The sequence below is a fragment of the Chenopodium album genome, chromosome 3, assembly GCF_948465745.1.
Source record: "Chenopodium album chromosome 3, dcCheAlbu1.1, whole genome shotgun sequence".
NCBI lineage: Eukaryota > Viridiplantae > Streptophyta > Magnoliopsida > Caryophyllales > Amaranthaceae > Chenopodium > Chenopodium album.
In genome coordinates, this window is record NC_137836.1 from 2,845,058 (window position 1) to 2,855,175 (window position 10,118).

Genomic DNA, 10,118 nt, shown 5'->3' on the forward strand with positions numbered 1-10,118 from the left:
ACACCCGAAATAGGATAGTTATAGCAAGATAAGATTAGTAGAATTAGTTGGTAAATTAAGTTAAAAAGCTTCTCAAACACTTGTAAAACTAGGTAGTGAAGTTATAGAAATTTTCTACAAAAAGAAAACACATGTCAATGTTGTTGGTGATGTTTTAAGAGGCGGCAAAACAAGAAAATAAACAAACACCATATTCCCATCATTTAATTTTACAAAATAAAAAAATAAATAAATACAACCCAAATACTTCCATTTATTAAAAAATCTTCCTTTTCATTTCTTTTCTTCTTCAACCCGGTCCCCGCCTCCGCCGCCGCCGCTAACCGGAGAAATTGGGCGGTGCCGCCATGAATTCAACCTCCTCCCACCATTTAATTTCATGGTAATTACATTCTTTTATTTACTTTTTTGTTAAATTTCCTTTTAATTTGATGCTGTGTTTTCGAATTTGATTATGGAATCTGCTCAATTAGTACTTTTTTTTTTCTTTCTATAATTGCAACAATTTATGGATTATTTGGTAACTTCATATTTTTGTTTAGCTTTTTTTTTGTTCTAAATGGAGTAATTTTTTGGGTTTTTTGAATTAAATAAGTACACTAGCAATGTGTAAAAGGTTGGAAATTTTAAAGAAATTATTATTTTTGGTAATAAATCAATTTTAAGTACTACGTATATATGAATAATTTGATTTCTGGGAAATAGCCCTTTAATCAGTTAATTAACGAGAGGACAAAAGGAATATATTTTTAGTGATTGTAATGCATTGCAGCTTTGAAGGGTGTTACAGGAAAATAAATTGGGGGTAATGCTGAATTTAATTCTTTGGCGGGTATTTTCTCTCTCCTAAAATTAATTTGAATCATTATTGTTTGATTTTCTGTTAGTTTATTTGATTTAATTGGAAGTTGGTTAGGTGGGTATTTACATGTTAATGTTCTGATTTTTTTGTGGTATTTGAAACGGCTGAAAACACAAGAACCCTAATTTTGGAGAGTGATTTGGGGTTTTTTTTAGCATAAAGTAAATTTGTTGGGGCAAGCAAGAGTGTACAACCCTTTAAAGAGAAATGAGTGTTTCTATTCTGTGTTTGTGATTACATTGATTGATTCTTAGTAGGTGATGCAATTGGACTTTAGAACATTTGATGCTCGGTTTTCTGTTTGTTATTTTATTGATAATCTGGAGTATCTAAGTTGCTTTGAGTGACTGATGGATGTCTTGCATTCTGGTATTCAGGCTTTCCAGTTGTTAGTTTAATCTGAGAAGTTTTTTCGGAAAGGTGATGGAGGAGCCTAGTCAATTGAAACGAGCACTGATAGATGCGTCAGCAGGAGCCATCTCTGGTGCTATATCTCGCACTGTTACCTCTCCTCTGGATGTCATTAAGATCAGGTTTCAGGTAATCAGTTTATATATGTACAGATGTATTGTTTTGAAATACTTTTTTTCTTATTTTTGGTTGATGTTGGTATTTTTGTTAGCGTTGAAAGAATATGTGTTTCAATAAAAACTCAAATCTTTGCAATCCTTGCTGTCACATGCTTAGTTTCTGGGAGTTTATATTTTCTTCAGCCCAGGATTTGAGATTGTGTGAAATACTTTAGTTATGAAAATTTTCGGCCTATATAGTATTCACCATAATAAGCTTTACTCAAACTAATGTCGATTTGAAGAGTTGAATGCAATTGTGCTGATGCCATGTAGGCACCTCTATGTTAAGTGGGGCAAAGGGAAGCATCATTAACAAACACCAACACCCCACCCCCACCCCAAATTTTATCCATTTCTATCATGTCTATTGCATTAGAAAATGTGTACCAAGGACTTCCAACTCTTGGATTTCACAGAGTTTGCTGATGATCCTGCAAGAGAAATCTGTAATTATTTGGTTTGCTTGGTATTTTTAGGCTTGTAAAATGACTCTATACTCAATGTCTCTACTACTTACGGAGTATATTACAATTTTTAATGTGTCTAACTCTTGTATTAATATATTCCTATTCCTGTGTCCATTTTTACTGATCCAATAATTTGCCCTTCTTTTTCGCTTTAGAATTATTCCTTCTGTATCTGACAACTAAGAACATGTATATACTTCGTATATGTAGTTTATTCTACAACGACAAATGGATTTGTTGCTTTTATGTTCCATCAGGAATGAGAACTTGATGAGTAATACCGATATTTTAATTTTTTCTTCTTTTGTTGGCTTAGTGTGCCTAATTCTTTGTGGAATCAGAAGCAACAATTTCCCAGGTTTATGCTAGTTCTCTTGTTTTGTGTGATGTGTATCCATGCAAATGGGTCAGATTTGACAACTGTGAACATGAATGCTGATTCTTTTCGGCTTTCTTTACTTGTAAAACATATTTATTTAGCATCTATTTTTCACAGGTACAACTGGAACCAACAACTTCATGGGCTTTGCTTCACAAAAACATGTATGGACCGTCAAAGTACACTGGAATGTTACAGGCAGCTAAAGACATCTTAAGAGAGGAAGGACCACGGGTATGAGCATGATCATCTCTTGTTGCATGATGAATTTCTTATAAGACTGTTGTCCTAATTTTACGCTTACAATGTGTGGAATAGAGAGCTAGAATGTTTTAAAGATGCCTTTGATAATGATGCCTGTGGTCTTAGGAACAAATGTCTCAACTAGAAAACCATATTATATTACATGATAGTATATCTTTTTAAGTTATTGAACATATTATCGGAGTTTCTCTTCTTTTCGTTATCTCTTCTCCATTTGTAGAAACGGAGATTATGAGAATGTGGGATTTGTTAGCCTAATTTGACTAATTATATGATTATAGGTTATCAAGTTTTGACATCTTCATAAGGTTGCTTCTTGAATTTAAAGATCTCAGTAGTAATTGATTGTCCTTTTTTTTGTTGGAAGTGGTGATCTAGGTTACAGCACAAAGTTCTCTCTGTACTTTCGTTACTTATGTTTGTTCAGTCTGCTTGGGTTCACTTGTTGAAAATTAATTGTAATTTTGTTGATTGCTGTAGGGTTTTTGGCGTGGGAATGTCCCAGCTTTGCTCATGGTTATGCCATATACATCCATACAATTCACAGTCTTGCACAAGTTTAAGACATATATGTCTGGCTCTTCCAAGGCAGGTTTGTTTGCATCTACTCATATATGATGTTTTTCTTTTAAAGTCTGCAGTCAATGCATGACACTGGCAAAGCGTTATATCTGAGGTTTGCAAGATCATAATCTAGAAAATGGTATTTATGTAGCTTAAAAATCAAGTTTTAAATGGGATTGTTGCTAAGAATAGATTGTTTTCAGGGGTTTTTAGAGTATGCTATTGTAATGCTCTTGTATCTGCAATTCTCACTACTAAGGTTGTTTGTATTGTTATGAAATGCAAAATAAATAAATGCTTAGCTAATTTCAGTATGGAATGTGTAATTTTCTTTGTGGATTTCTTATTAAATCTAATCAAGTGGCTTTCATTTTTTTTAACTCATGTGTTAGAAAGTCCTTCTTTGCTTAAACATTCTTCTATAGAGCACTATTGGCCCTTGCCTGTGGCAGGACTGAGGAATCAGTTGTTCATAACCTTACCCCTGTGATTAGAGAGAAGCTTTTACCTTGGGGCTTAATCTTAGACCCTTTTTTTTTCGTTTTTACAGCTTAAGGGGGGCAGAGTCCCTACAAGATGAAATCACAAATAAAAATGAAAGTACAGAGAAAAATAAACTAACAAACTAAAATATCTTAAAGAGATCAAGCAGAAACTGTTCTTGACATCTCCACTCCGATTATATCTTCATGGAGGATACGACTTAAATCTAGAGGTGGAATTTGGATAAGTTCATTTGTGATGTTCCTTTTTTTTTTTTTTTCTCTTATTAGCCTATTAACTCAGATAAGTCTTAGAGCTTTGGTGTGAAGGTATAATTAGCCTATTACTTGCTACTTGGTAGTCCGTATAGCTTTTCATTTTCTCTTGTCATTTTTAATCGAATGGCATTGTTCTTTAATGTCAATGGTAAGCTAAAAATATTGTATGTTTTTATTTGTGATGTGAAGTACCACTTTGAAGACATTTTCAGATTCTACCTTTATGTTTAGAGCTGCTTAAATATTCTAGTCAATCATGACATCTTCGAATGTGTGGCTTACTGTTGTCTTTTCTGATATGCAGAAGACCACATCCATCTGAGTCCTTACTTATCCTATATAAGCGGGGCTGTTGCAGGTTGTGCAGCCACTGTTGGATCATATCCATTTGATCTTGTACGCACCATATTAGCTTCACAGGGTGAGCCAAAGGTATTTTTATTGTTGATAAGAATGTTTTCTCTCTTTTTTTCTTTTTTCTTTTTTTTTTTTTTTGTTTAATTTATCAAATTGGCTTCATTTTATTTTTATTTTATTTATTATTATTATTATTATTATTATTTTTATTTACATGTATTCAGACAGCACAAACAATTCAGGTCTAGAAAAGTCTACAAAAACCTTCTTTGCCTTTTACTGTTGGAGTTCATTCTATGAAAAAGGGTTCACTCCACTTGGATCATTGTCCTTCTGCATGTAGCCTTGAGATTAATTGGTCTGCTTGTTATTATTTACATATGAAATGTGTGCTGTGATGTATGTCACTTCAGTGTTCTCAATATTAATATTTGCATCAGAATGTTCTATTGTAGGATTAAGATCAAATGGAAGAATTTCTAAGGTCTTAATAGACTCACCAAAAATGTTGATAGTGATGTGGTATAATTCTTGTATAACACATTCTTACAATAACATGATATATGAGGTCTTTAAGATTATACAACTAACACATTCTTTGCAACAGATATGTTTGAGATCTATAAGATTATGTATCAACTTTTGCCTTTGTTGCGGCACTAGTTGCGACCATTTTATCTTAAGATAAATCGTATGGATAATTATTTTTCAATTTTAGCCAGGTTTTCCATTGGCTCAGCCCAGAATTCGGAAGTTTTCTAGTCTTTAGCTCGGGATGAGCTATTCCTTTGGGTTTCAAAAAGATCTTTTATTTCATTTTTAAGAAATAAAGATATTCCTCGATACTGAAGGACCGGTTTTAATCCATATAAGTTCAAAATTTTGGCTTGGGATAATTTGTAAAATACATAAGCTTGTGACAACAAAGAAAAATCCGAAGGAATCTTCGAATTCTTATTACTAATATTATTATTAGTACTAACAAAATTTAAAATCCTTTGTTTATAGTCCAAATAAACTGAATTATTTTTAGCCTCATATATTAAGTTCTAGACCTTTAAATAGCTATAATTTGCAGGGTTGTACACATTAGAATCCTAGCTAAGAATTTAATATTGCCTCGAAAATTGCTTAGATAAAAGATTTACATGAATGACATATGTACAGTAGTAATTTCAGCAAGGTAATGTAAAAATGTTCATATACCCTGTAAAAATTGCTTTGTATTTTAGCCTATTGTTGTAGAGTCATATTGTAATTTCATTAAAATTCTGATATTTCAATTCTGATTATTTTGAGTTTGTTCAATTGAAAGATCCTGAGACATTAAGGTCATAATAAAGATTAGGAATTATTGCCTTTATCTAGATCGTAGAATGTGAATCACAAGATGTGGACCAGGATTCAAATCCTCAAACTGAAGACTGTTGAGGTATATTATTGCAAAATATGTTGGTAATGTTGCAACTCGAGAGGCTGCAATTGTACAATGTGTTAGTTGTTTTATACTACGTATCTGTCACTTAAACGTTGCTACAAGTGGCTGGTGTGGTAGCGTAAGAATCCTAATGTCAAATATGTCAAGACTTAAAAATTAACAAGTGGAAGACTTTCCTATAATTTTTGGTGTAGGGACTTCACTTTCATTTTTCATCTGTGCTTTTCTTATAACACATACATCAATTACACCCTTGAGATTTGCTTTTTCTTGTAAAAATAAAGACGTAAGTCCATTTGTGAGCATATATCACAATTTTTTTTCCTCATATGGTCTAAAGATGGCACTAGGCCAAGATGACCCTTTCGAATATCTCAGCATAGCACATAGCGAGTAGGCTCAGCTGTGGGCCACCAAGCCTGATGTAGGCCCAGTCCACATCCAATTTTTAATCTTATCCCTCCCCTTTTACGTTTCATCTTCCATGTATATGCTTTTACCATATAGAAACACATCATGTCAATTATGCCAAGACTCAATTTTTTGGATTTGGAATTCTTTTCTAAAATCGGATATGAGTGCAGGGACTCTACATTCACTTATCAATGTTTTCATTGTGCTTTTCACATACCTATACATATTATTGTACAAACACTATAGACTTGTTTGCCTTTTCTTGTTAATATGATCTCAAGCCCATTTGTGAGCATATATCACAATTATTATTTTCTTTACCCTCTATCATTTACATTTTTTTTCCATTTAATTTCCATGTATTTAAGGTGATTGGAATTGAAGTGTACATCAGGGCATGAGGCAAAATGAAGAGTTAAAGCGTACTTTTATGTTATGCGATGGTGTAATCATGCCATCCATTTTCATCTATTGCTTTGATTTTATCCTCTATTATCTAGTCATTGATTTCCCTAGCATTAGTGGTGGGTATTACTGCATCATTTAATTGTTGGTCATAATTTCTCTGTTTAACCTTGTTCCTCTGGTTACTATTCTTGTCCATTTTCGAACAAATATTCTTATAGTCCATCATTTCTCTACACATCTAATGTGTAATCATACTTAAGACCTATTAGAATTGTTATTGGTCATTCCTGAATCTTCATAATATTGAGTGTTCTGTCAACTAGGATTATCATTATTATTTGTCGCTAGGAATATCCTGTTGGCTGGCCATTTCATTCAGAATTATCTTTCTTGATATCAAATATAGACTGAATAGTGTTAATGACTTAATGTATTAATGAATATTGGTTTCTCTCACTATTGAGTTGGAGGTTAGTGTGAATTTGTTGACCAATTTTCCTTAGATATTGGGGTTGTCATAGAGGACAAGTTAAACAGAAAGTAGAACCATGACAGAAACATAGTTATATTTATTTCATAGATTTATGTTTTTTAGTTTGTTGATCACTTTTGATACATTAAAAAATTAGTGATCTTTATTTGGTAGGTATACCCCAACATGAGGGCTGCATTTGTAGGTCTTCTTAACAGACGTGGCTTGCGAGGACTGTATGCTGGTTTGTCACCTACACTAGTTGAAATAGTTCCTTATGCAGGCCTTCAGTTTGGCACTTATGACACTTTCAAGCGTTGGACTACGGTATGAGTTTTTTTGCTATTTGCTTGTTTTTTCAACTCTTCAAATTGTCACTGCTTGATGCTTTGGATGAACTGTATGATGTATTATTGGATAATGTAGTCATCATTTCTAACTGTTACAGAGCTTAGATATGTTTAAAATACTGAGTCAATTCTAGATTTCACTTAATGTGATTATCACTTGTGTGATTCCAGTTTGAATATAATATTTTTCAATTATTGTAGCCAATGTTGAGATTTACCATCATCTTCATCAGTAATTTTTGCTCCCAATTTCCCATTGAAAAGTATGTTCCTTGCCGATTTGCGAAACTGAATTGCCTAAATAGGTTCCTAAGATCTTTGAAGAAAAGTTGTCTCTTTTGTAAGTTTCTTAAAATTTTGATGTATTGCTGTCTACTCTATTAGTTACAGGAGAACTGTTAGGCCAAAAATGTCTTTCTATAAACATCATATTACTCCCCTTTGCCCATAAAATAGGGTATTGCTTGACTTCAGATTTTGAGTGCAACGTATGATTTTTTGTTAAAGTTATATACAAGCTAGGAAAAGAATCTTACCATGGCTATTTGAATGGATATAATTTTTGTTGTCAAGAGTATCATCTCTCATTTTTATGTTTCATGGACTAATCTCGTGTAGGCCTGGAACCAAGTAAGATATTCTGGAGGACACGCCAGCAGCGACGATACCCTTTCAAGCTTCCAGCTTTTCCTTTGTGGATTAGCAGCTGGTACATGTGCTAAGGCTGTCTGCCACCCATTGGATGTCATCAAAAAGAGATTCCAGGTAAAAACATATGGCTTTATAACATTAATTTGTTGTAACATGAATTTGTGAAGGGCAGAATTATTACACTTCCAACTTCTTATATGGCGATCATTTTTTTTGTTTTCTGTAAATAAAGATGACTTCTACTCAGCTCGTTTTGTTTTCTTTGAACTGCAACTTTTTGTATGGGAGCAGTTCGATGCTGACCTTTGATATCCAATTCACAGATCTATATTCTATATCTACCTGTCGAGTTTTCATTATTATTTTGCAAAGTTAGTGTTCTCATTGTTTAGAACATGAGAACTGAGATGACTCAGTCTGTCAGTCATTTCTCAGTCGAGTGATCTTTTTAAATAGATATTTTCTTTTCTTTTATATTTGCCTCTTCATCAGGAATAATACTATGGGGATTATGGGCCATAAGGCCCTTAACTTAAAGGCACCCATTTATATATAGCTCACTAGAATTAGCTCAGGTTACGTATTATAGGGCCTGCTGCTGTACTGTTAAAAAATAAGCCTTTTTTGTTTTCTTCATTGTCCTGTAATTTTGAATTACTCTGCCTTCTGACTGTGCTGTTATTGAAGTGATTGCTCTTCAATGCCTAAAATACTTGATAAATGTTTAGGGATTGGTTTAAGTAATTTGATTGAATGTGGCAGTAAAGGCACCTCGGCTTCTCTAATAGTGGGACTTCCACAAATGTTATTACTGGGTTGCATCATGATGGTCACATCCCATCCCTAAATTCAGCCACACACCCTTTTTCTCTTCTAGTATTCAGATGGAAATAATACTCATATAGTCATATTATAGATATTTCAACATAATGAAACTACTTTGATTATGATGTTTTGTGAACTGTTAATGTGTAGGTTGAAGGATTGCAACGAGATGTACGATATGGAGCTAGAGTTGAGCAAGGTGCCTACAAGAGCATGTATGATGCCCTCATGCGAATCTTGCAAGCCGAAGGCTGGGGTGGTCTATACAAAGGCATTGTACCCTCCATTGTGAAAGCAGCACCTGCTGGTGCTGTTACTTTTGTGGCCTACGAATATTCATCTGAGTGGTTGGAATCCATATTAACAGACAGCTAATCAATTTCATTCACTTTTCGTTAATCCATTGAGGTCTTTTGATTTTTTTTTTTTTTTTTTCTTACCTTTCAACCTATAATTTTGTTTTTATTTTTTCATGTATACAAGGAAGGCCCTGAAAAAGATGTTAGGGTCTATTTTTCACAGCATTTACCAATTCTTTTGTCATAGGCACCCCACTATTTAGGATTTCAATCCTATGCAAAGTGAAATCATGCAATGCTCGAAGGTAGTGTTATATGGCTTCGACATATAAGGCGACATTTGTGTTGATGAAATGCCTATATGTGTGGAAGCCATGTGATACTATGTTCCGGAACTGCAAGGGTTCTCACTGCTGCAGAAGAATGTAATCCTGTCATTTATGGTGGGTAGTACGTGTAAAGGAGAACATAAAAAGAGGGGACAGATTTTACCAAGCTTAGCTTGGAGCCTCCTTTGACTGATTGATTTTTGTACAATTGGCGCGGCTATTACTATTGGTGATGTATAATGTTAATCTTGATTGATAAGTACATGTAAACATCTATTGTTTTTCATGGCTGCAACAGAATTATAGTTTATTTGTTGATACTTTATCTAATGTGCCCACTAATGTTAATTCTGGATTTGTATCTAAATCTTGACTTAATGGTTGAAATGTCTTGTTTGTCTAAGACGATCGTACCCTTTCAGCTACATCTAATATCTAACATGATTTATATTAGTAAATTTCACTTAATTTGTATTTTTTTATCTTTTGTATTAGTATGATGATATATAATCTAAGGTTAATTGTGATTCACTCATTTAGTCATTCATACCATTTCTGTAATATTCTACATAAGTATGCTCAAGTGCATCTAATAATTTAAGTGAAATTACACAACTGTAGAGCGTATATATGTAATACTCCGTATTTGGTTAGCCACACAAATGAGCCAGTATCTACAATTTTCATTTCACCAAGATATTATAAA

General features: G+C 33.4%; 1 protein-coding gene across 2 annotated transcripts; it reads left to right on the plus strand.

The window, feature by feature from the left end:
- The first annotated feature begins 294 nt into the window (after window positions 1–294).
- Window positions 295–9,746, plus strand: LOC145623709 (mitochondrial thiamine diphosphate carrier 2-like). Of its 2 annotated transcripts, none has more exons than XM_081676564.1 (8): window positions 295–382; window positions 1,240–1,402; window positions 2,398–2,514; window positions 3,025–3,136; window positions 4,174–4,301; window positions 7,133–7,285; window positions 7,927–8,073; window positions 8,935–9,746. In XM_081676564.1, exons 2-8 carry the CDS (start codon window positions 1,286–1,288, stop codon window positions 9,157–9,159), a joined length of 999 nt encoding a protein of 332 aa, XP_081532690.1. In that variant the 5' UTR covers window positions 295–382; window positions 1,240–1,285; the 3' UTR covers window positions 9,160–9,746. The 2 variants fall into 2 exon arrangements, with proteins under 2 accessions (XP_081532690.1, XP_081532691.1); XM_081676565.1 differs by lacking the exon at window positions 295–382 and adding an exon at window positions 480–832.
- Window positions 9,747–10,118: the final 372 nt, after the last annotated feature.

Excerpts from the sequence above, each read along its gene's own strand:
- LOC145623709 (XM_081676564.1), top strand. The coding sequence starts at position 1,286 with ATGGAGGAGCCTAGTCAATTGAAACGAGCACTGATAGATGCGTCAGCA. Across the intron at positions 1,403-2,397 it reads TCATTAAGATCAGGTTTCAG|GTACAACTGGAACCAACAAC; the intron begins GTAATCAGTTTA and ends TATTTTTCACAG. Across the intron at positions 8,074-8,934 it reads TCATCAAAAAGAGATTCCAG|GTTGAAGGATTGCAACGAGA; the intron begins GTAAAAACATAT and ends GTTAATGTGTAG.